The sequence below is a fragment of the Prionailurus bengalensis genome, chromosome B1, assembly GCF_016509475.1.
Source record: "Prionailurus bengalensis isolate Pbe53 chromosome B1, Fcat_Pben_1.1_paternal_pri, whole genome shotgun sequence".
NCBI lineage: Eukaryota > Metazoa > Chordata > Mammalia > Carnivora > Felidae > Prionailurus > Prionailurus bengalensis.
The window spans coordinates 2786646-2813758 of record NC_057344.1 but is presented as its reverse complement, the minus strand read 5'-3'; the positions used below and the strand labels follow the sequence as shown (position 1 = coordinate 2813758).

The 27113-nt window shown below is 41.1% G+C and overlaps 1 protein-coding gene across 2 annotated transcripts in view; it reads left to right on the top strand.

The window, feature by feature from the left end:
- The window catches only part of CSMD1 (CUB and Sushi multiple domains 1), a 2022422-nt gene that overhangs the window by 1863872 nt on the left and 131437 nt on the right, over nt 1-27113 (top strand). For both annotated transcript variants that reach the window (XM_043557450.1, XM_043557440.1), the window contains exons 47-49: nt 6013-6201; nt 12772-12918; nt 18015-18203. In XM_043557450.1, coding sequence (XP_043413385.1) covers nt 6013-6201; nt 12772-12918; nt 18015-18203 — 525 coding nt within the window. The remainder of the gene's footprint in view (nt 1-6012; nt 6202-12771; nt 12919-18014; nt 18204-27113) is intronic.

Here is a 27113-nt window from a genome sequence, read left to right as displayed (position 1 = left end):
TGCTGGGTCGGGAGACTGAGTCATTATTTTCTTGGAAAAAAAATCAGTGTGTCGGTACCATGTTACGTCAGCAAAAACCATCTACGGTGGATTTTTTTCCCATTTCATATAAAAATTAATGGAGGTGCATTGTGTGTTTTTAAGGCACATTTTAATTCCAACGAACAGAGCCGTAAATTTCTCAACAGAGGTGACTTTAAGCAAGGACGGTCTTAGTTGATTAGTGAAGAAAGGCATAAATATTTATTTAACACGCACTTCAAAAATAAGGGAAATTACTTTATTATGTTGGCTACCTCCAAGATTAACCTACTTTTTATTTAAATGAAATTAATTCATGACAGTCCAGGAACAGAGTAAATCAGGACAACATGAACACCATTCTCTAAATTACTTGGCTCTCGCACCCGTCTGCGGGGAGAATTCTGCTAACAAGACACGTTCTCCCAGCTCGGGCCAGAGGGTCTCGCGCCCTACCGAACTCGTAGCAAGTACTACAGATGACAGTGTAGTTCTCTTCTCTTACAATTCAGGAGTAAATTTGTTTAAAACAGACTGAGAGTTAGCTTAGCTGCTGTTCCCTAAATCCCCATTATTAAAAAAATAAGTAAATAAATAAAGGAAATAGGGGCTCAGATGTCTTTTATCAAATACTTGATCACTGAATGATAATCTTCCTTCCAGTACTTTCTACCAGTTGGTTGGGCTCAAGGGGAGGGGTGGGCAATCCCCCAATAAATTATTGATAGAAAATTGTGTTAGTTACAAGTCCTTCTTCTTCACATGTCATCATCCTTCTTTTAGAAGTTCCACTTGGAAAATTATTACCACCTTTTGGGTGATTGATTCTTCCTTGGGAACGAACAGTGGGAGCAACTTGTTCCTTGAAAGGTAGCATCCTATGCAGATAAATTATACCCTGTTGGATGCCAATCCTCGTTTAGAAAACACTACATGAGGATCTGGAATCTTTCCCAAGACCACCAGGCAATTCTCCCGTTCGCCCCGGACCCTGGCTGAACGTCCTACAGTTGAACTCAATTCTGATACTCTACTTGGAGACAGGGTCAGACCCCACAGGGTAAGGGCTTAGTCCCACAAGGCTGTCCCCACTCCCGAGGCCAGTCACAAATTCAGGTTATCCCTTGTGCTTCTTAGTGACCCGCTGTGGGCCAGAAGTACTCATGGTCCCTCTTTGGGTTTTACCCTGTGTTAGAAGAGCCCATGTAACCGAGGGAAACATTTATTTACATGTGTCATTTATTTACATATGTATATATATATATATATACATATATATATATATATATATATACATACACATATATATGCACACACATACACATATATATTTATATATATTATATACATATATACATTATATATATTTATTTATAAAATATATATATAAAATTATATTTATGTTTATTTTTGAGAGAGAGAGAGAGATACAGAGCACAAGCAGGGGAGGGGCAGAGAGAGAGGGAGACACAGAATCCGAAGCAGACTCCAGGCTCTGAGCTGTCAGCACAGAGCACAGCATGGGGCTTGAACTCACGAACCGTGAGATCGTGACCTGAGCTGAAGTTGGACGCTTAACCTGCTGAGCCACCCAGGTACCCCATCAGTTATATTTTTTTATATCATAAAGAATTATATTCTGTATCCTTTAGGGTGTAATTATGTCCTAAAGGATGTAATAAATATAAAAATAAAAATTTTTCCTTTATATTCTAAAGGATGTAATAAAGAGTATAGATGAATAGTCTGATGAAGAGGTATGGGGTGCAGGGTGAAAGGGGTTCTCAGCACATGAGCATCTGGGCCCTGGATTTGGGATATAAGAGGTTTTATAGGGCCAGTCTCCCTTCCTCTGAACCCCAAGCCCATGGTCCTACTGGAAGTCTGTGAGGGGGGCAGGAATTTCAGCCCACTCATCACTGGCTCTCTCTGCTGACCAGCCCCATACTGAGGCTACCAAGGGACCCATCCCAAGTCGCCTTATTGGCCTAGACTCAGGTGTAATCCAAAGGGGCTCGTCCTGACCAAGACATGCTCAACATGAACGAAGTGCCAAGGGTTTTGAAGGTCTGTGCCAGGAACCTGGGACAAAGACCAGATAAGTTTTACAACAGAGTCACGTTAAGGAAAGAAAAGCCCTTCAAAAACCAAAAAGGAGTAATAACCAAGGTCTGGAAACAAGAGAGGACGTGGGGTGTCCAGGAAAGAGGAGGAAAGGAGAACACTTTGCTCTTAGGATGTGTTGGGGAAGTGGCATTAAGTGGGCTGAAAACTACACATGGGGCCACATTTTAAAAGGCCTTCAGTATCGGGTGGCTTCAGCCTGTGGACAGTGCAAATCCATCCGTAGTTTTTAAAATATTCACTTACAAAGAAATCAGAAACCAGTATTTTCAACGAACGCTAAAGACAACCAGCGTCCTTGAGATAATGACCATTTGTTGGAAAGCTCGAGACCAGAACATGCCTGTCCAGGGCTCTGGGTCACAGCTTTCCCACTTGTTTATAGAGTTCTCTGTTTACAATTCTCTGAGACCTCCGGATGCTTTTAAGAATTAGTTTTAATTATTTACAAAGCCTAATGCTTGACTGCGTTATTTTTGCTGAAGGCCCGCAAGATGCATTCAATAATATGCTTTGGTTTTAAGCCTCACATTTTCTTTATCTTCAAAAATAAGCTGAAGGAATAGCTTCTCGCCGAGGTGGGCTGGCTCAAAGCTCAGGGGACCTTCTCAGGGAGGCGCGCTCTTTTAGAGGCATCTTTGATGGGAACCTCAAACAGATGCTTCCCGTGGTGGGAGGGATCCCCGGGGGAGACGGTAGAGACGCGGGATGTGTGTAAGGCGTGAATGCTGATCTAGAAATGAACAGCCAGGCCCTGGGAGAGCCCCTCCGTCTCCAAACTCCCCGCTGTGGGTGCGTGTAACTCCCAGCAAGGATGTCGAGCGAGGGACAGGAAGGAAGAGGCTCATATGAAAGAGCCAGAGAAACAAACGAATCAAAAACACGTTAACTCCCAGGGAGATATATTCAAGTGCATTTTAAAACAGTATGTATGTCTGGAAAAAAGAAAATGTTGAGTGTTGTAAGACAAAGGAAACAAATAATTGCACCTATACTTTGATTGTGTCTTCCCTAAGAAACAGAAGCAGGATTTGAGAATGAAAGGAATGAAAATAGCTAAGCTAAAGATTCTGTTTCTGACTTATCACCACTCACAGCTTTCAAACCCTGGAGGGCTGTCCTCTCACCGGGTGGATGGCAGCAACTTAGGGAGGATTGTCTGCTCCTAGACAATCTGCCGCCCAGTGTCGCCTAGTGACCATAGCGGCGGGGTAAAATCAGAGAGAGGAGATTTGGCCTAAACCTTTCTCCCGGGTCGTACCACAGAAGGGAAGGTACTGGAATGGCATCTTTCCTCAGGAAGAGGCAGGCAGGTGGTCAAACCCTTCCAGGCTTTGAAACACCTGCCCGTGTAGTGCTTCAGACTGAAGGAGAGGGTTTGCATGTGTTCATCTGATTATAACCCTTGAGAGTAGTTTCATTCGCCTCTAGCTCTGGCTCTCACTGCAAAGTCAAGGCTGATCTGTGGAGACTCTGAACCTCTAAGCCCTGCACATACACACCCAGATACAAAGTCCGTTTTTTTAATGTGTTCTTTTAAAAAATGCCAATGTGTTCATTTTTGAAAGGGCGTAATAGATTTTACAGGGTGATCTTACCACTATCACAGAAGAAATTACTTTTTTTTTTTTTAATTTTTTTTTTCAACGTTCATTTATATTTGGGACAGAGAGAGACAGAGCATGAACGGGGGAGGGGCAGAGAGAGAGGGAGACACAGAATCGGAAACAGGCTCCAGGCTCCGAGCCATCAGCCCAGAGCCCGAAGCGGGGCTCGAACTCACAGACCGCGAGATCGTGACCTGGCTGAAGTCGGACGCTTAACCGACTGCGCCACCCAGGCGCCCCAAGAAATTACTTTTTAAATTAAGTTGCTTTAGGCTGAGTGTTTTGGTTTGAATTGTTTTTTATATAACTTACCATTAATTAACACTGCACATATTCTTAAAAGTCTACCTAAATACTTATTTATTTAAAAGGGTTCTCGGGCACCTGGGTGGCTCAGTCAGTTAAGCGTCTGACTCTTGATTTTGGCTGAGGTCATGATCTCACTGTTCTTGAGTTCAAGCCCTGCATCAGGTTCTGTGCTGACAGCATGGAGCCTGCTTGGGCTTCTCTCTCTCTCTCTCTCTCTCTCTCTCTCTCTCTCTCTCTCTCAAAAATAAATAGACTTTAAAAAAGCGTTCTATGAAATGTTTCATTTGGTGATCTTATGCCTACACACTTTATGAATTTTAAGGTACACAGAATAAGAACACTAAGACAAATGAAAGATAAAAGAAGGAAAAGTTCCCTTCTATCAGACACTTACTGGAATCAAAACAGATTACATGTGATTTGCCTGTCAGGTTGTGAAATGTCTTTATTTTGAAATGGATGAATTAATAACATAAATTTGATTAATTGAAAGGAGATAATTCAAAAAATAAGACACATTTCCTCCGACAAAATCTCTTTTTCATGAAGGAAAAGGTGATCATTTAACTTTTTAAAATTTTATAAATAGTTTTGCTATTACCTCTGTTTACTTTCGAACCATGATCAATAGAGAAAAATTGTTTTCTCCATAATTGTATAAATAAACTATTTCTGGAAGATAATGAAATTATCATTGAAATAAATTACTGATTGTGATACCGGTGGTTTTCTTCTGTGTGTTCATACCTGTGCAGATCGGTTTTATTTTAATGACTCTGGAAGCAGTTGAATAAAGCAAAAAGGAAAGCGGGAGGGGAAAAAGGGACACACAGCTCAGTGTGTCCACACTATCTTAATGATTCGTTCATAAAGATAAATTGATAACTGATTCATTATGATAAATTCATCCTTTACAAATCACTACTCGTACTCAACCCTGTAACAACCCAGAGATGCAGTATGGCTTTCGGCCCAGAACTTTCTCATTCATCTCTTATCACAGTCCCAATAAGTCAAATCACATGTGTAAAATTTACTATTCCTTTTTTGTTTGTTTGTTTATATTTGAGAGAGAGAGAGAGTGTGGGTCGGGGAGGGGCAGAGAGAGAGGGAGGCACAGACTCTGAAGCGGGCTCCAGGCTGGCAAAGAGCCCATCACGGAGCTCGAACTCACCAACCGGTGAGATGGTGACCTGAGCCGAAGTCAGCCACTTAACCGAATGACTCACCCAGGTGCCCCTAAAATTTACTATTCTAAATGAAATTAAAAGTATTAAATTATATTAAAGTATTATATTAAAAGGAAGAAATAAATAGTATCATTTTCTGTTAACCGAAGATAATTGCACAATGTTTCTGCGATATTACATTGAAAAGGTGAGTTGGGAAAACATGGGATCCTAGGATCCCTGCCCCAGTTGAAGGTGTGTGGGCAATTCAGTCACAGAGCGAAAGGCACATGGTAGTTTTAACCACTCCTGTGTGGCTGCTTCTCACCTCACTCACACAGGTTAACAGGGGCAAGGGTGTGCTTCGCCACCACTTCCAGAAGAAGAAAACTTTCAGGGTCCAGGTTTCTTTCAACCAACCGCTTTATCAAAGTTGGCTGCCCTGGTGTCAGTGGCTTAATCTCTTTGATCTATCAAAGAGGTAAATGCGATCTATCTAATCACCTTGTATATCGGCGTATATATTACATACGTGTGTATATAATTCTCATTTAAATTATAGGTCAGTATAATTATTATAAATAATAATTACTCACTATTCAGTGGTTTTCTCCTGCTGTGTTTGTCTCTTGTATTAAATTTGGTCACAGCTCAGTAGGATAGCTCCACACCCCCTCCCCCGCTGCCACCATTGGCTTGTAAATATAGGGATAGAAACTCTCCTATGGAAGTCAGGTTCATTTTGTTTAAGGAAAATTTTTACTGGTATTTTTTCTCACTAGCGCAATGCCCAGCAAATGAAGTCCGGACAGAATCTTCTGGAGTCATCCTCAGCCCAGGTTACCCAGGCAACTATTTTAACTCCCAGACGTGCTCATGGAGTATTAAAGTGGAACCAAACTATAACATCACCATCTTTGTGGATACATTTCAAAGTGAAAAGCAGTTTGATGCACTGGAGGTGTTTGATGGTAAGTTTCTTGTTTCCTTTCTTTTCTTTTTTATATCAGTAATCTCTCTTAATGTAATAAAAACACCATTATCATGTTTTTGTTACACAGGACTTTAGTATATCTTTGGGTTAAATTATCTCTCCCCCAAACGAAAATGAATTCTTCTAGCACTTGTATGGTCTCAGAGATCAACTGTGGAACATGAAAATATTTTTGTTAATGATTCAACTTTTAAGCAATTAATGTGCTACTGATGCACTCTGAAAATGTCCTGAATGAACTTGAACCATTATTTAATTCTTTAACGTGGAGATTTACAGTAGATGACCCCAAGCAACTCTCTCCTTTTCCCTAAGTATTCTATGGATTCAGAAGATATTTTAGGATATTTAAAAGAGCTAAAGTTACATTAATCCATTTAAATGATTATTTTACTAAAAACATATAAAACTAATGGCTCACAGATATTTCTAGATGTACCATCTTTAAAAAAATAGTACAATACACTTAACAAATGTTAATACTGTTTTCAACTCTAGTCTCATACGTTTTTACCCAATTCTAATAAACTTACTAATAGAACAAGGCCATGCTTAGAAGTAGTATGTGGTTGAATTGTCAGTTTGAAATGGAACTGATGTTAATATTTTTCTTTGCATAGAAGTATTATCACAGCCCATAAAATTAGACCAAGGTACAAATACGGCTGTCCATAAAAACAGGGCTTTGACATGTTTTGATGGACTTGTCATGTGTCCAGTAAAATAACAATCAACTCAATAAAAAAAAAATTACTGTAATTGATTCCATGTGTGTCCCTATGCCTTTTACTTCCTTGATGAATCTTAACAGTCAAGTTGTTCATATGGACGGACACCACAAGTATCAACTTCTGTATTCCTAAAATGGTGAGCTACTAATTGGAAATTAAACTCATCCTTATGTGCATGGAAACAGAGGACTGCAGAGCACATTCACTTTCAGAGGTTTTTTTCTAGGTGTCTGTTAAAACAGACAGGCACTGCTGAAGGCTTCTTCTGTTGTCTTTAGGATGGAAAGAAGTAATTTATTAGCCAGGTACAAAACTGATGTCAATAAGGAGCCAGGTAAACTCGATTCTGAGGCCAATTAGATGAGAGACAAAACTAGAGTAGGTGAGCACCCACTCCAGGGGCTGTGTGTGTGTGTGTGTGTGTGTGCGTGCGCACACATGTGTGTGTACATATTCCCCAACCCAGGAGCTGTGTGTGTGTGTGTGTGTGTGTGCGCGTGTGCGCGCGCACATGTGTGTGTACACATTCCCCACTCCAGGGGTTTTGTGTGTGTGTGTGTGTGTGTGTGTGTGTGTGTACATATTCCCCAACCCAGGAGCTGTGTGTGTGTGTGTGTGTGTGTGTGTGTGTGTGTACATATTCCCCACTCCAGGGGCTGTGTGTGTGTGTGTATATATTCCCCAACCCAGGAGCTGTGTGTGTGTGTGTGTGTCTGCACGCACATGTGTGTGTACATATTCCCCACTCCAGGGGTTTTGTGTGTGTGTGTGTGTGTGTGTGTGTGTACATATTCCCCAACCCAGGAGCTGTGTGTGTGTGTGTGTGCCCGTGCGCACATGTATGTGTACATATTCCCCACTCCAGGGGTTGTGTGTGTATGTGTGTGTGTGTACATATTCCCCAACCCAGGAGCTGTGTGTGTGTGTGCGCACACGCACATGTGTGTGTACATATTTCCCACTCCAGGAGCTGTGTGTGTGTGTGTGTGTGTGTGCATGTGTGTATACATACTCCCCACTCCAGGGGTTGTGTGTGTGTGTGTACATATTTCCCACTCCAGGAGCTGTGTGTGTGTGTGTGTGTGCATGTGTGTGTACATATTCCCCACTCCAGGGGTTGTGTGTGTGTGTGTGTGTGTGTGTGTGTGTACATATTCCCCAACCCAGGAGCTGTGTGTGTGAGTGTATGTGTGTGTGTGTGTGTGCATATGTGTGTACATATTCCCCACTCCAGGGGCTGTGTGTGTTTGTGTACACATTCCAATCCATTGCTGGATGTAACTAACATCCTGACATAATTACCTTACGTGTGTTCGTGTTCCCTTGTCTCACTGTCGTTGGATTAGAATTTAGCTGACGGTGCTTCTTCCGTTTCCAACCACAGCAACAACCTCATTACCGGTATCTGTGCCTAGGTGCTTACAGTTTGATCTCCCAAAAATAGGGATGGAGCACACCCATTACCACAAAGTACATAATAGAGATAATATCAAAGCTGCTGCTAACAGAATTATCCGAGAACCGTGGTTAGGTTTGTTCTAGTCTCAAACATTTGACTATAAGATGAAAGGACACAGTTTTATATGAAGATTTTATTAAGTGTTGACCTTTTTGTTGCATTGAATGTCATATTTAGTGCATCTCTCTGTATCTCTATTTCCCTCTCTCTTTCTTCTGTAAGATAGTGGCTCTTTTATGGCTCATGAGTTGTGAAAAATATGCTGAATATATTGATTTTAAGCTTCATTATCCCAGGAGTATATTACTTTCTGTGGCTCCAATAATGGATATTCCTCAATTAAAGAAATAAATAAAAAGATTTAATCATTGTAGAACACAACTGAGAAAGGTGTCAACATAAAGATTGGTGTGTTCACTGGTAAAACCCTTCATCATTTCCATGTTGGTGACGGAAACTGCTGCTCTCCCTTGTGGCTCTGTGTTCTTCTCCACGTGCTGATTGTGGAGGTGACTTTTTAAAGAAGACTCCTTGAGAAAGCTTGTTACATGTTAGGAAGGAAGAACCGATAGAAAATGAGGAAGAATGAGATGTTGGATTAAGAATGCCTGAAACTTGACTCGAGTTCTGTCATTCAAAGTGACATGTTAAAATTTCATGAATTTCCTAGTGTCATTTTATTTTAGAATATGTATTATCCCTTTAAACAGCAACAACAAAAAGCCAGCACCCAAACCCATTACTGTCTTCTTTAATTTTAAAATACAGTCATCCTTTTATGGGACATCTTCCAGGAAACTGAGAAGGAGCATTTTATCTGATCCGACTTTGCTCTAGTGACACTGAACACTGCCCTGTTCATCTCTAATGTGCTAGGTTTTTCTACTTGATGACTAAGGCTGTCATCACAAAGTACCACAGATGGGGGGCTTAAGCAGCAGAAATGTATTGTCTCCTGGTCCTGGAGGTGAGAGGTCTGGGATCCAGGTGGGGGCGCTGCTGGTTTCTCCTGTGCGTCTCTTCTTGGCGTATAGCCTCTGTCTCTCCCTGGGTCCTCCCCTGGTCGTCCCGTGCCTGTCTGTGTCCCCATGTCCTCTTTGGACTTCAATAAGATTAGATTAGGGCTCATTCCAGTGTCCTTCCTGAACTTTAAAGTTCTCTCTTTGAAGTCATTATCTCCAAACACAGTCACCTTCTGAGGTACTGGCAGGTAGGACTTCAACATATACATTGGGGTTACACAATTCAGTTCATAACAGGTTTTTTTTTTCTTCTTAATAATTTTAACTGCTCTGATTGGCAGTTACACAAGAAGTGAAGTTGTAGGTTCTCAGTCCCTTTGCACGAATAAAGATGCTGCATAAATCTCAAAGTGAGTCACGTAACCTGATGAGATGGGGACTACATCTAGCAGCGAGGGCCACATTCTCCCACTCGTACGTAGTGAGCTTCCTGGGAATGGGCCGCTCAATGTAGAAGGGCCAGAGATGTCAGACTATGAGGGGGCGGTGAGTTCACCAGCAGGGATTGTTGTCGATGACTCCCTGGAAGTGGGAATACAGCTTCTGTATCCAATAGAGCAGTTCCTCTCAGGAAGTATCGTGGCGGCAGGGCTAATGGTGGTTGACAATGTACCGCACTTGTTTCTGTTTTTCTTAATTTAATTAATTGTTTTAAATTTACATCCAAGTTAGTGAGCATATAGTGCAACAATGATTTCAGGAGTAGATTCCTTAGTGCCCCTTACCCATTTAGCCCATCCCCCCTCCCACAACCCCTCCAGTAACCCTCTGTTTGTTCTCTGTATTTATGAGTCTCTCATGTTTTGTCCCCCTCCCTGTTTTTATATTAGTTTTGCTTCCCTTCCCTTATGTTCATCTGTTCTGTATATTAAAGTCCTCATATGAGCGAAATCATATGATAGTTGTTTTTCTCTAATTTCTCTTAGCATAATATCCTCTAGTTCCATCCACATAGTTGCAAATGGCAAGATTTCATTCTTTTTGATTCCTGAATAATACTCCATTGTATATATATACCATCTCTTCTTTATCCATTCATCCCTTGATGGACATTTGGGCTCTCTCCATACTTTGGCTGTTGTTGATAACACTGCTATAAACATTGGGGTGCATGTGCCCCTTCGAAACAGCATACCTGTATCCCTTGGATAAATACCTAGTTGCACTTGTTTCTATTAACTATGTGTTAGATAGTAAGTTTGTTTCTTGAATATTTAAACATTTCAAATGTGTGGGGCGCCTGGGTGGCACAGTCGGTTGAGCGTCCAGCTTTGGCTCAGGTCACGATCTTGCAGTTCGTGAGTTCAAGTCCCGCGGTGGGCTCTGAGCTGACAGCTCGAAGCCTGGAGCCTGCTTCAGATTCTGTGTCTCCTTCTCTCTCTTCCCCTTCCCCACTCATGCTTTGTCTCTCTCTGTCTCTCAAAAATGAATAAATGTTAAAAAAAAATTAATTGTTTCAAATGTACAAGAAGGTGAAAAAATACACATATGGACTCATTTCTTAATGTAATTAATTTTAGGATTTTGTCAAAGTTACCTTAGGCTCTGGTTTTTTAAAGAGGCAAGGAGTACAAAGAAATTTAGGGCAGAAGACATGAATAGACACTTCTCTAAGGAGACATCCAGATGGCCAACAGACACGTGCAAAGATGCTCAGCGTCACTCCTCATCAGAGAAATACAAATGAAAACCACACTGACATACCACCTCACACCGGTCAGAGTGGCTGAAATGAACAAATCGGGAGACTACAGATGCTGGAGAGGATGTGGAGATACGGGAACTCTCTTGCACTGTTGGTGGGAATGCACACTGGTGCAGCCGCTCTGGAAAACAGTGTGGAGGTTCCTCAAAAAATTAAAAATAGATCTACCCTATGACCCAGCTAGCACTGCTAGGAATTTACCCAAGGGATACAGGAGTGCTGATGCACAGGGGCACTGGTACCCCAATGTTTATAGCAGCACTTTCAACAATAGCCAAATTGTGGAAAAAGCCTAAATGTCCATCAACTGATGAATGGATAAAGAAATTGTGGTTTATATACACAATGGAATACTACTTGGCAATGAGAAAGAATGAAATCTGGCCATTTGTAGCAACGTGGATGGAACTGGAGGGCATTATGCTTAGGGAAATAAGTCAGGCAGAGAAAGACAGGTACCATATGTTTTCACTCCTATGTGGATCCTGAGAAACTTAACAGCAGACCATGGGGGAGGGGACGGAGGAAAAAAAAGTTACAGAGAGGGAGGGAGGCAAACCATAAGAGACTCTTAAGGACTGAGAACAAACTGAGGGTTGATGGGGGTGGGGGAGAGGGGAAAGTGGGTGATGGGCATTGAGGAGGGCACCTGTTGGGATGAGCACTGGGTGCTGTATGGAAACCAATTTGACAATAAATTACATTTAAAAAAAAGGAATTTAGGGGCCCCGCCCATATCTAATACCACGTGTACCTCTCCTAGCAGGAAACGGTATTGTGAAGAGGGGACATGCTTGTCCATGTTTTATGGTTAATGCTCTACCTCTGTCTGTCCATCTATCGGTCTGTCTCTCTGTCTCTCTGTCTCTCTGTCATCTAACTATGTATCTCTATCTATATCATCTCCTAGCTCTCTACAGACACACATACTCTATCTTCGGTCCACTTTGGAATTTTTACACAATTGCTATCATATTTATCTGCAAATAGATTTCTTTAGTCATCAATATGCTGTTTAAAGAATCATCTATGCTGATCCCTGTTGTCTAGTTCATTTAATTTCAAATGTGTATAGCATTCCTTTCCATGGCACTTTAAATTCTTTTCTAAAATTCCAAAGTATTAGTTAGGATGTAGGTTTCCCCATACAGAACAATACCAGAACAAAGGTTTGCCTGTGGAAATAAAACTCGCGCACAGGTGCTGAAGTTTATAGAAATATAAGTAAATCCTCAGTTTTCCTGGATGTTACCAAATTGTTCTCCAAAGTGATTCTACTTCTGCATCATGGCACGAAAGTTTCTATTTCCCCGTACACTTACCATACTGTCAATACAAATGATGATAAAAATTACTTTTATTTCAGTCGTTCTTACTTTATAGGCAAGGTTCATATGATCTATGTGTTATGTGTTAAAAATGTGCAAGTATTTTGATTGGCTCTTGCTTTTTGTTTTTTAATCAGGGAATATATTTTCTGCTTTATTAATTTGAAACTCTGTGTTTGGGAAATGAATAGCTGTATATTGTACATTTGGACCCATAAATTTAGTCAAAAAGCTAAAGGTAGTCTGCATTTTGTAGGTGCTAGCTCGTACCTGAACTTTTTTTGTCTTTCTGTTTCATTTAGGTTCTTCTGGTCAAAGTCCTCTGTTAGTGGTCTTAAGTGGGAACCACACTGAACAATCCAATTTTACAAGCAGGAGTAATCAGTTATATCTCCGCTGGTCCACCGATCATGCAACCAGTAAGAAAGGATTCAAGATTCGATATACAGGTTAGTAAGTGAGGTTTAGTTTAGCAGAAAGGTGTTTTTAATACAAGTGATCTGCGTTAGTTAAAAAAAAAACTAATTTAGAGATTTGTAAAGTAAACCTAATCCCCAAAGATGAACAGTTCACTCCCATAGAAACAATGTGATGGGAAACCGCTCTGAGAGAGACAGATCTCTAAACTACAGTCGGGAAAACAAACCATTTATTGATTAATATTGTTTTTATATTTTTATTTATTTTTAAGAGGGGGGAGGGGAAGAGAGTCGGGGAGACAGAGGATCCGAAGCAGGCTCTGTGCTGACAGCAGAGAGCCTGATGCGGGGCTCAAACTCATGAACCATGATATCGTGACCTGAGCCCAAACCAGGCATGTAACCGAATAAGCCACACAGGCACCCCTTGTTGAGTGATATTTTAAAGATTATTGCTAAAATCATAAACCCTTGAATTGAATTAGGGAAGGCAAAGGCATTTCCTCTAAAACATAAAGTAATATAATATAAACTAATGGGTTTATATTATATTTTATATTATATTATATTTATATTATTATAAATATTATAATATAATATTTATATTTATATTTATAATATATTATATATAATATTATAAATATTATAAAATAAAAATTATATTATATTTATAATATAAACCCTAATAAAGTAGGGTTAAATGCTAAGGAAACAAACAGGAAGAGATATTCATATTGCTACTAGTTTTATAAGTGGTAATAATCTCTTAATAGCATGTCTTTTTACTGATTATATATCTGTATATCTCTATATATTTGGAGACTATATTCACATATATATATGTATATGAACACTTACAAAATTAATACATGTTTGCATATATATATTTATTTGTCAACATTTAAATCATTTTGTCCTTTACCCATGTATTTTAATGATTCTCTGCCTATGTTTTTCATATTAAGTCAGTCAATATATTTATGTACACTAAATCCTGCATACACTTGTAATATGACCTAATACCTAATGTTTATACTGTCCTACCGAAGCAGTAGACAGACAATTTAAATTCCTCATATATTTTAATTACTAAGAAAAAAGTGTACACCTTTTTCACTATCTCACTCCACCATATCCCATGGTGATAACTGAGGTACATTTCCCTAAGGAAGAAGCCCGTTAGACGCATTCAATTGAGCGATGATTCACCAGAGGATTATTGATTCCTATGTTGGTATTTTACATGGTCAGTGCTGAGAAACCTCCTGAAGGGGGAAGAGCAAAAAGTCATAGTAGTTTGGTTTTTTTTAAGTCTGTTTATTTTTAGAGAAGTAGAGCAGGGAAGCCAGGGAGAGGCAGAAAGAGAGAGAGACAGAGACAGAGAATCCCAAGCAGGCTCCACACTGTCAGCACGGAGCCCAATGTGGGGCTTGAGCTCATAAGCCATGAGATTATGACCTGAGCTGAAGTCAAGAGTTGGGCACTTAACCAACTGAGCCACCCAGGTGCCCCCAAAAGTCTTGGTAGTGTTTAAGATTTCAGCTCTTTTGTTGGGAGATATGAAATCGTAAAAAAGTATCAAGATTTGAAAAGGCTCTTGATGTGCGGACAGTGGGCCTGAAAGTCTTTCTCTTCCTTTATGAAGTTTAATAAAATGCACCCAGACCTCCGTTTCTCCCCCTTTCTCTCCAAGTAGTTACTCCAAATGCTTATTAACAAAGAGCTCACCGTTGAAATTGCTTCCACTGGAATGAGTTACGAGAGTATTAGGGCACTGACAGGATTTGTGCTCGTCATGTTCCTTGTTTTGAAAACTAAACACTGAGCCCTTTAGAATTGCCTGAATGTATTTCCAATGTGCAAAAATGGACAGTGCAGGGGAAATCATAGTGAACATCACCTGTCTCCTATCTCTGGCAGATTGCTTATTAGCATGGTGATAGGACTGTACCTTGAATTCTGTCTTTCAAAGGATATTTTAATTCATTATTGAGCCATAAGTTCTCTGTTAAACTGTGTTGGGGGAGTAGGCAAATGGAGAATTTCAGAGAAGGCTGTAAATTTTTTGTTTTGTCAGTGGGTATGTCACCTGACAGATGATTTTCACAGATTTGGTGATTGAGTTACTTCTGCTAGGGGTTCATCACCAGTGGTTCTAGAGCAGTGATCGATCACATGAGCGTTTCTCTGAAATATAGCAGCATGGGCCGGGGAGCGCCAGCCTGTAATAGGACCACACATCGTATCTTGAGCCTCCTTCTGTCTCACACATGTGACGTATTGGTCATCCAGACACAGGAGCAATACAAGTGATCAACACAGCTTGAAACTGAAAGTAAAAAGGACAAAGCAAGTGCTGTGCAAGGTGGCTCTAGTCAGTGCAGTAAGGTGTGCTGCATCCGTGCACAGTTAATAATGGGCCTTCTGTACTAAATGAAGCATGTGAGCGTCTTGTTGGGATAAAGATGCACACTGGGTTCTCATGTAGCCAGAAGCCCCAGATATCTAGCTTGCCGTCTTCACCCATAGTGGATGCCTCCCTAATTTTCCAGCAGAGTTTGGTGATTGAACATTATGTCTTTCTATATCCAGGAATCAAACAGGCAGGGCCTCATTCCCAAATCTTTCCCTTTTCGGTGCTCTACACCCCCCGCCCACTGCCCCGGGGCCCCTCCATATCTTGTTCTAGGTGAGTGAGGAAAGGAGATATTTTGAGAGTCTGGCAATAGAAAAAAAACATAGTAAAGAGAAGAGAAAATGGACAGTTTTCAGACTCTACGGAGTTAGACAACCTTGCGCATTATATCCCTTAACAGAATGAACTATGACAAAAATCACAGGTAATATGCAATGAATTCTGAGGTCTCCCTGTCCCTCAGGGACATTTCAGATGTTATCTCATCTCTACCGTTGGAACAGGGTTTTACAGTCTGCTCCTTCTTCCTATAAATTATCTTTTTGTTTTGTTTTGTTTTGGTTTTGCAGCTGAAGGCCAGGGTGCCTTATTCCTTTTCTAAAATAAACATCTCTGTTGATTCAAAACTTACAAAATTTAGTGTCGACGGAGGACATGGAAAACGGCATGGCAAATAGGGCAGTGAATCACAAGTTTCTCACAATAGTTAGTGAATTTTAACTTAATGAAAAAGAGTCCATTTAAAAAAAATGAAATGGTATTTCAGACGATCATCCAGCTGAGAATATTCTCTGAGGATGCTTCTCACAGGACCATGGTTGGACACATAGACATTGCTTCTGGGCAACGCTGTGATATAAAACCTTCAAAAAGTTGCTTCTGAATTTATTTCCAGGGAAAGGTTCAACATTAAGCATTCAGACCTGTATGTGTGTTCTTTATGGAACCCCCACAGGGAAGGAGGACATTTAAACCTCTTCTCTCAAAAGGAAACACATTTCCAGAACTTCACTACTTTCTTTATTTTATTGTTTTAATTTATCTGAAGGGACTTAGTAGGATTATGTGCCGCAACGAAACTGGTCTTGTAAGAGTAAGAACACATTCTTTCTCTAAATGAATAAATAAGATGTCAGTCTTCAGCCTTTGAAATGTTATGTTCTGTGTAGGTAAGACTGTTTTGTTTTAACAAATGCTTGTCCTCCATTTTTAAAAAGTTCCTTCAAAGGCGGTGATTAAGGCTCTTGTAAGATTTTTATTGACCTGGGGTAGTGCATTTTCTTCAGATTGTATTCGAATCCCATATGTTAGAATATGCTAGAAAGAGGCTTAATGTCTACGTCACCGTGCAATGCGCAAGACCCACTTAGCCACAGTGACAAGGAAAAAGTTAATGGCTGTAATTGCAGAATGTTACAACCTTCTATTTTCTCCATTTTAAGGATACTTTTCCTTTTTTTTTTTTTTGAGAATTGTTTTGTTTCACGTAAGGTGGCCAGTACTGGACCTTACCATTTCTAATTCTGGTGGTCAGTAAGCTTATTTAAGTGGGTTAGCTTTAAAAGGATGAGTGAGGGAATTCAGCTTGATTTTTCCATGTATTTCCTTACAATATGTTAGCCGGAAAGTCGAGATCTCCCTTCACTCTGGGTAGCAATTGCACGCAATCTAAACTTCAAAATAAGAGATCGAACCTTGGCTCTGGGCTTTGGGGAATTTGTTGTGTTTTTGTTGTCATTGTTGTTTGTTTTTGTTTGTTTTTTTAGACTTTATTTTTTCAGAGTAGTTTTAGGTTCATAACATAGCAAAACCGAGGAAATGATACAGACATTTCCCACGTACCTACCCCCTACCCCTACAAGCACAACGCAGGCCTCCCCCGTTATCAACATCCCCACCACATGGTGCATTTGTTATAATTAGTGAACCTACGCCCACATGTCATTATCACCCAGAGTCCGTGGTTTACGTTAGGGTCACCCTTGGTGTTGTACGTTCTGTGGGTGTGGACCAATGTATCCTGGAGTGTATCCATCATTACAGTGTCATACATGGTAGTCTCACTGCCCTAAAAATCTTCTACTCTCCACTTGTTTATACATCCCGCTCTTTGGCCCTTGGCAACCACTGACTCTTTAGCGTCTCTCTCCAATTTTGCCTTTTCCAGATGATCATATAGTTGGGATCACACAGTATGTAGCCTTTTCAAACTGGCTTCTTTCACGGAGTGATACACATTTAAGGTTCCTTCATGTCTCTTCATGGCTTGACGGTTCATTTCTTTTTGCTGAAGAATATTCCATTGTCCGGATGGACCGCAGTTTATTTATCTGTCACCTACTGAAGGGCCCCTTGGTTGCTTCCAAGTTCCAGCAATTATGAATCAAGCTGCTGTAAACATTTATGTGTAGGGTTTTTTGGATGTGTGCACATACATTTTTAAGTTCTCTGAGCGAGAGAATTTTAGTTTTGTAAGGAACTGCCACCATCTTCTGAAGTGGCCATTTTGTATTCCCACAGCCAACGAATGAGACCCTTACCCTTGCCAGACTTTGGTATCTGGGGATGTGTTTTAGACCAAGTCGACATATTGGTGCTGATTTCCCGGTACTTAAACAATAAAGATACCTCGTGTATATCGCTCTCACCGAGGGAACTGCAGCAGTGCCTATGTATCTGTTTACATCTGTGTGTGTTTGTGTGTCCCTAGCACCCTACTGCAGCCTGACCCACACTCCGAAGAATGGAGGCATTTTCAACAGGACCACGGGGGCGGTTGGAAGTCAAGTGCATTATTTCTGCAAGCCTGGGTATCGCATGATCGGCCACAGCAACGCGACCTGTAGACGGAACCCAGTTGGCATGTATCAGTGGGATTCTCTCGCCCCGCTCTGCCAGGGTAAGAGATGTGCTTTTTCTTCCCCCAACTCAAATTAAATTTAGTGGTCTTATTTTCACCACATTTTGACGGTTGCTGAAGCGGCGACTATGGCTAAAAGGTAAGGAAGAATGGAATATGGGTTCATAGAAGTACAAATTAAACTTTCCACGGACCAGGCAAACATTTCTGACATTTACACTAGGCTTGATTTAGCTTTTTCCAGCCCGAGTTCAGAGGACGGTTGAACAGTCACTAGATGCTGCGTAGAGTTATCCTCATCCTTACTCGTACCGCATTTTGAAGTAAAAAATACGTTATTCAATTGAGATTCAAAAGAGTTTTTCTTGACAGTTGTATTAATTAAAAAATCAATTACTAAAGCCCCCTTTTTAAAAAATTTAGATTAAAAACCCATTCGTTGAGCCATATGCCGTATATTTCATTTTCTTTTGGTCATTTGAATTTAGGGCTTATTAAAGTTGATTTCAATATTTCATGCCTTTTTTGGTATTTTATCTGTCGTACGCATAAAAATCAAATTTCAAACAAGTCATTTTCATTTTAATTGAAGGCTTTGAAGTCATGAAATTTTCATAGTTTTGTCTTATCGAGATTTATATTCATAACGAAATATATTGGTCTTTGAGAGCTAATTATGATTTATGAATGGGGCCTCATATTGGTTTCCTTTTTTCTGTTTTTTTTTTTCATAGATATTAGACTTTCTGGTATTGCTCTGTGAGACAATAATGGATATTTATCACACTAAATATATGTGTCCTTGACCACAAGGAGTTAATCAGACACTCAGCTTGCATTACTCATGTTCTAGCTACTGAAATTCTTCGTAAATATAAGACACACACAAAGTTCTAACGGCTTCTTTCATTAGGAATGATGATTTGGTTCTTTAAAAGAGTACTTTCTCTTTCTTTCTTTCTATTTTTTAAAGAGTATTTTTTTTTCTTTCAAAAGAAGTCATTCTCATTTTCTTTAAATGCTCTGTTACTCTGTCTGTGACACAGATTCTATTGCCCAGAGTGTAGCCCTGGGGGGCTATGTGTCATTAGCACAGGGAAAGAATGCACGTGGCGATAGTCGTGCCTGAACCCCCAAAGTGGACAAGGAAGGGAGGGGTGGATCAGCATGGGCAGAAATTCCAGAATCAGGACCTCTAGAGTCTGAGTCACAAAGGGGAGCCCAGGTGGAAGCTGCCGTCAAAGTAAACAGCACTCAAAGGCAGGGGGAGAGACCTTGGTGTGGTGAGAGGGACACGGGAGGGGCGACACCCCAGGCCTGGGCGCGTCCATCTTCCTGCTCTGTGAGGACTTCTGGAAACCCCTGTGCGGCTGGACACGTGGCTGCTCCAGCCACGAATGGCCGACAGGAAGAGGACAGTGTCTGCAGGCTGTTTTGCTGATACGCCATGACCTCTCTCTCCGGCTTCCGTTTCCTCCCTCAGCGGAACTGTTCGAGGCTGAATTAAATGATGCAGAAACAGGGCACCAGAGACCAGATCCTTCGGGAATACGTGCTGTTTGGGCTGAGGGACCTGAGTGAAGGTGATCGTGCTGTGTGTTGCTTGCGTTGTGCAGGACCCAGACGCGATGATGCTGCGGTGTGGGCTGTTGGAATCCCACAACGCACTTGGTGGTGGGAAATCAGATCGTCTTCCTTGAGATTTCTTCTGGGAGATCAAGGCCCCAAGTGATTGCATTCTCAGATCATAACATGTCTCCATGAAGTATCATCTTCCTCCCACAAATCCAGTTTTCTACACTTTTTTTTTTTTTTTTCTGAAATTTATTGACAAATTGGTTTCCATACAACACCCAGTGCTCATCCCAACAGGTGCCCTCCTCAATACCCATCACCCACCCTCTCCTCCCTCCCACCCCCCATCAACCCTCAGTTTGTTCTCAGTTTTTAACAGTCTCTTATGCTTTGGCTCTCTCCCATTCTAACCTCTTTTTTTTTTTTTTTCCTTCCCCTCCCCCATGGGTTCCTGTTATGTTTCTCAGGATCCACATAAGAGCGAGACCATATGGTATCTGTCTTTCTCTGTATGGCTTATTTCACTTAGCATCACACTCTCCAGTTCCATCCACGTTGCTACAAAAGGCCATATTTCATTTTTTCTCATTGCCACGTAATATTCCATTGTGTATATAAACCACAATTTCTTTATCCATTCATCAGTTGATGGACATTTAGGCTCTTTCCATAATTTGGCTATTGTTGAGAGTGCTGCTATGAACATTGGTGTACAAGTGGCCCTATGCATCAGTGCTCCTGTATCCCTTGGATAAATTCCTAGCAGTGCTATTGCTGGGTCATAGGGTAGGTCTATTTTTAATTTTCTGAGGAACCTCCACACTGCTTTCCAGAGCGGCTGCACCAATTTGCATTCCCACCAACAGTGCAAGAGGGTTCCCGTTTCTCCACATCCTCTCCAGCATCTATAGTCTCCTGATTTGTTCATTTTGGCCACTCTGACTGGCGTGAGGTGATACCTGAGTGTGGTTTTGATTTGTATTTCCCTGATAAGGAGCGACGCTGAACATCTTTTCATGTGCCTGTTGGCCATCCGGATGTCTTCTTTAGAGAAGTGTCTATTCATGTTTTCTGCCCATTTCTTCACTGGGTTATTTGTTTTTCGGGTGTGGAGTTTGGTGAGCTCTTTATAGATTTTGGATACTAGCCCTTTGTCCGATATGTCATTTGCGAATATCTTTTCCCATTCCGTTGGTTGCCTTTTAGTTTTGTTGGTTGTTTCCTTTGCTGTGCAGAAGCTTTTTATCTTCATAAGGTCCCAGTAATTCACTTTTGCTTTTAATTCCCTTGCCTTTGGGGATGTGTCGAGTAAGAGATTGCTACGGCTGAGGTCAGAGAGGTCTTTTCCTGCTTTCTCCTCTAAGGTTTTGATGGTTTCCTGTCTCACATTCAGGTCCTTTATCCATTTTGAGTTTATTTTTGTGAATGGTGTGAGAAAGTGGTCTAGTTTCAACCTTCTGCATGTTGCTGTCCAGTTCTCCCAGCACCATTTGTTAAAGAGGCTGTCTTTTTTCCATTGGATGTTCTTTCCTGCTTTGTCAAAGATGAGTTGGCCATACGTTTGTGGGTCTAGTTCTGGGGTTTCTATTCTATTCCATTGGTCTATGTGTCTGTTTTGGTGCCAATACCATGCTGTCTTGATGATGACAGCTTTGTAGTAGAGGCTAAAGTCTGGGATTGTGATGCCTCCTGCTTTGGTCTTCTTCTTCAAAATTCCTTTGGCTATTCGGGGCCTTTTGTGGTTCCATATGAATTTTAGGATTGCTTGTTCTAGTTTCGAGAAGAATGCTGGTGCAATTTTGATTGGGATTGCATTGAATGTGTAGATAGCTTTGGGTAGTATTGACATTTTGACAATATTTATTTTTCCAATCCATGAGCAGGGAATGTCTTTCCATTTCTTTAAATCTTCTTCAATTTCCTTCAGAAGCTTTCTATAGTTTTCAGCATACAGATCCTTTACATCTTTGGTTAGATTTATTCCTAGGTATTTTATGCTTCTTGGTGCAATTGTGAATGGGATCAGTTTCTTTATTTGTCTTTCTGTTGCTTCATTGTTAGTGTATAAGAATGCAACTGATTTCTGTACATTGATTTTGTATCCTGCAACTTTGCTGAATTCCTGTATCAGTTCTAGCAGACTTTTGGTGGAGTCTATCGGATTTTCCATGTATAATATCATGTCATCTGCAAAAAGCGAAAGCTTGACTTCATCTTTGCCAATTTTGATGCCTTTGATTTCCTTTTGTTGTCTGATTGCTGATGCTAGAACTTCCAGCACTATGTTAAACAGCAGCGGTGAGAGTGGGCATCCTTGTCGTGTTCCTGATCTCAGGGAAAAAGCTTTCAGTTTTTCCCCGTTGAGGATGATGTTAGCTGTGGGCTTTTCATAAATGGCTTTTATGATCTTTAAGTATGTTCCTTCTATCCCGACTTTCTCAAGGGTTTTTATTAAGAAAGGGTGCTGGATTTTGTCGAAGGCCTTTTCTGCATCGATTGACAGGATCATATGGTTCTTCTCTCTTTTTTTGTTAATGTGATGTATCACGTTGATTGATTTGCGAATGTTGAACCAGCCCTGCATCCCAGGAATGAATCCCACTTGATCATGGTGAATAATTCTTTTTATATGCCGTTGAATTCGATTTGCTAGTATCTTATTGAGAATTTTTGCATCCATATTCATCAGGGATATTGGCCTGTAGTTCTCTTTTTTGACTGGGTCTCTGTCTGGTTTAGGAATCAAAGTAATACTGGCTTCATAGAATGAGTCTGGAAGTTTTCCTTCCCTTTCTATTTCTTGGAATAGCTTGAGAAGGATAGGTATTATCTCTGCTTTAAACGTCTGGTAGAACTCCCCTGGGAAGCCATCTGGTCCTGGACTCTTATTTGTTGGGAGATTTTTGATAACCGATTCAATTTCTTCGCTGGTTATGGGTCTGTTCAAGCTTTCTATTTCCTCCTGATTGAGTTTTGGAAGCGTGTGGGTGTTCAGGAATTCGTCCATTTCTTCCAGGTTGTCCAATTTGTTGGCATATAAGTTTTCATAGTATTCCCTGATAATTGTTTGTATCTCTGAGGGATTGGTTGTAATAATTCCATTTTCATTCATGATTTTATCTATTTGGGTCATCTCCCTTTTCTTTTTGAGAAGCCTGGCTAGAGGTTTGTCAATTTTGTTTATTTTTTCAAAAAACCAACTCTTGGTTTCGTTGATCTGCTCTACAGTTTTTTTAGTTTCTATATTGTTTATTTCTGCTCTGATCTTTATTATTTCTCTTCTTCTGCTGGGCTTAGGCTGCCTTTGCTGTTCTGCTTCTAGTTCCTTTAGGTGTGCTGTTAGATTTTGTATTTGGGATTTTTCTTGTTTCTTGAGATAGGCCTGGATTGCAATGTATTTTCCTCTCAGGACTGCCTTTGCTGCGTCCCAAAGCGTTTGGATTGTTGTATTTTCATTTTCGTTTGTTTCCATATATTTTTTAATTTCTTCTCTAATTGCCTGGTTGACCCACTCATTCGTTAGTAGGGTGTTCTTTAACCTCCATGCTTTTGGAGGTTTTCCAGACTTTTTCCTGTGGTTGATTTCAAGCTTCATGGCATTGTGGTCTGAAAGTAAGCATGGTATAATTTCAATTCTTGTAAACTTATGAAGGGCTGTTTTGTGACCCAGTATATGATCTATCTTGGAGAATGTTCCATGTGCACTCGAGAAGAAAGTATATTCTGTTGCTTTGGGATGCAGAGTTCTAAATATATCTGTCAAGTCCATCTCATCCAATGTCTCATTCAGGGCCCTTGTTTCTTTATTGACCGTGTGTCTAGATGATCTATCCATTTCTGTAAGTGGTGTATTAAAGTCCCCTGCAATTACCACATTCTTATCAATAAGGTTGCTTATGTTTATGAGTAATTGTTTTATATATTTGGGGGCTCCGGTATTCGGTGCATAGACATTGATAATTGTTAGCTCTTCCTGATGGATAGACCCTGTAACTATTATATAATGTCCTTCTTCATCTCTTGTTACAGCCTTTAATTTAAAGTCTAGTTTGTCTGATATAAGTATGGCTACTCCAGCTTTCTTTTGGCTTCCAGTCGCATGATAAATAGTTCTCCATCCCCTCACTCTCAATCTAAAGGTGTCCTCAGGTCTAAAATGAGTCTCTTGTAGACAGCAAATCGATGGGTCTTGTTTTTTTATCCATTCTGATACCCTATGTCTTTTGGTTGGCGCATTTAATCCATTTACATTCAGTGTTATTATAGAAAGATACGGGTTTAGAGTCATTGTGATGTCTGTATGTTTTATGCTTATAGTGATGTCTCTGGGACTTTGTCTCACAGGGTCCCCCTTAGGATCTCTTGTAGGGCTGGTTTAGTGGTGACAAATTCCTTCAGTTTTTGTTTGTTTGGGAAGACCTTTATCTCTCCTTCTATTCTAAATGACAGACTTGCTGGATAAAGGATTCTTGGCTGCATATTTTTTCTGTCTAGCACCCTGAAAATCTCTTGCCAATTCTTTCTGGCCTGCCAAGTTTCAAAAGAGAGATCAGTCACGAGTCTTATAGGTCTCCCTTTATATGTGAGGGCACGTTTACCCCTTGCTGCTTTCAGAATTTTCTCTTTATCCTTGTATTTTGCCAGTTTCACTATGATATGTCGTGCAGAAGATCGATTCAAGTTACGTCTGAAGGGAGTTCTCTGTGCCTCTTGGATTTCAATGCCTTTTTCCTTCCCCAGTTCAGGGAAGTTCTCAGCTATGATTTCTTCAAGTATCCCTTCAGCACCTTTCCCTCTCTCTTCCTCCTCTGGGATACCAATTATGCGTATATTATTTCTTTTTAGTGTATCACTTAATTCTCTAATTTTCCCCTCATACTCCTGGATTTTTTTATCTCTCTTTTTCTCAGCTTCCTCTTTTTCCATAACTTTATCTTCTAGTTCACCTATTCTCTCCTCTGCCTCTTCAAGCCGAGCTGTGGTGGTTTCCATTTTGTTATGCATTTCGTTTAAAGCATTTTTCAGCTCCTCGTGACTGTTCCTTAGTCCCTTGATCTCTGTAGCAAGAGATTCTCTGCTGTCCTGTATACTGTTTTCAAGCCCAGCGATTAATTTTATGACTATTATTCTAAATTCACTTTCTGTTATATTATTTAAATCCTTTTTGATCAGCTCATTAGCTGTTGTTATTTCCTGGAGATTCTTCTGAGGGGAGTTCTTCCGCTTGGTCATTTTGGATAGTCCCTGGCGTGGTGAGGACCTGCAGGGCACTTCCCCTGTGCTGTGGTGTATACCTGGAGTTGGTGGGCGGGGCCGCAGTCAGACCTGATGTCTGCCCCCAGCCCACCGCTGGGGCCACCGTCAGACTGGTGTGTGCCTTCTCTTCCCCTCTCCTAGGGGCGGGATTCACTGTGGGGTGGTGTGGCTCGTCTGGGCTACTTGCACCCTGCCAGGCTTGTGATGCTGGGGATCTGGCGTATTAGCTGGGGCGGGTAGGCAAGGTGCTCGGGGGCAGGAGGGGCAGGCTTAGATCGCTTCTCCTTAGGTGATCCACTTCAGGAGGGGCCCTGTGGCAGCGGGAGGGAGTCAGATCCGCTGCCGGAGGTTTGGCTCCGCAGAAGCGCAGAGTTGGGTGTTTGCGCGGAGCGAGCAAGTTCCCTGGCAGGAACCGGTTCCCTTTGGGATTTCGGCTGGGGGATGGGCGGGGGAAATGGCGCTGGCGAGCGCCTTTGTTCCCCACCAAACTGAGCTCTGTTGTCAGGGGGCTCAGCAGCTCTCCCTCCCTTTGTCCTCCAGTCTTCCCGCTTTCCGAGCAGAGCTGTTAATTTCTGACCTCCCAGACGCTAAGTCGCGCTTGCTGTCGGAACACAGTCCGCCCGGCCCCTCCGCTTTTGCAAGCCCGACTCGGGGGCTCTGCTTGGCCGGCGAGCCGCCCCTCCGCCCCGGCTCCCTCCCGCCAGTCCGTGGAGCGCGCACCGCCTCGCCGCCCTTCCTACCCTCTTCCGTGGGCCTCTCGTCTGCGTTTGGCTCCGGCGACTCTGTTCTGCTAATCCTCTGGCGGTTTTCTGGGTTATTTAGGCAGGTGTAGATGGAATCTAAGTGATCAGCATGACATGCGGTGAGCCCAGCGTCCTCCTAAGCCGCCATCTTCTCTACACTTTTTATTAAGTCTTCTGTTAACCAGGCAGTCAGTAGGATTGTGGTCTTTCTTCCTAAACGATGACTTCGAAAACCTGGAGGGCACTTAAGAATAATCTCCTGCACTTTACTTGTGTTAAAGTATTTGGAACTGAAACACATAAAAGGTAATGTGACTTCTCAATAATCATAAAAATGTTGACCCAGAATCCAGACCTTCTGCCCAAACTTCAGCGTTGGAATCAAATTGTTTTCTGCTGAAAGGACTTCTATTGTGAAAAGTCTTGCGGGCACCAGTTCTAGAGGTAGTCTATATTTTTGGTATTTGATTTCATTTACTCTGGAAGCATCTTTTATCTTTTAGTCATAGGTATCTAAAATTTGTGCAAAATAGCACCTTAATTATAATAACATACAATATATTGTCATCATATGTGAGGCTGTAATATTTAAAAATAAAAACCATGGTAGAAAGTATGATTTTTGAGGGGCACCTGGGTGGCTTGGTTGGTTAAGCATCCGACTCTTGGTTTTGGCTCAGGTCATGACCTCTCGGTTCATGGGTTCAAGCCCTGCGTTGAGTATGGAGCCTACTTGGGATTCTCTCTCTCTCTCTCTCTCTCTCTCTCTCTCTACCTGCCCTTACCCCACTCACACTCATGCACCCTTTCTTTCAAAATAAATAAACTTTAAAAAAAAAGAAAGCTTTTTGAAAGACATTTAAATGATGCAGTACAATTACATAGCATTTTTATCATTTAAAAATAAAATTAAATCTTTAAAATAAATAGTAGAAATGATTTTACAGTTAAATGAAGGCCATTGAGAAAGGATCATAAAATTTTGAATAGAGTAAGCTTTGTAACATATATTGGCATTTTCTACCCTAAAGGTCGTTGACTCATGATTCAAGGGCCATTAGAGTTGATTTAGGTGAATTTAATCGGAGACATAAGTGTGTAATTGTTAACAGTATTTAAGAGGGTCCAATCTGATGTGTTCAGCATTAATTATTCCCTTTCCTTTTGTTGCTTGTAGAGTGTAAAACTTTCACATAGTATAAACACTCACCTGACTTCATAGAAAGCCATTGGCTTGTTTTTCGTCTAGTCAGGCGGAGACTTTGTGGATTATTCCTCTCACATATTAAATCGTCTACTCTTTTCTGTGTTAGGCTAAGAGGAGTCTCCTATCCACCCATAAATGTTGAGTATTTGTTTGTGCTCGACTGTAAGG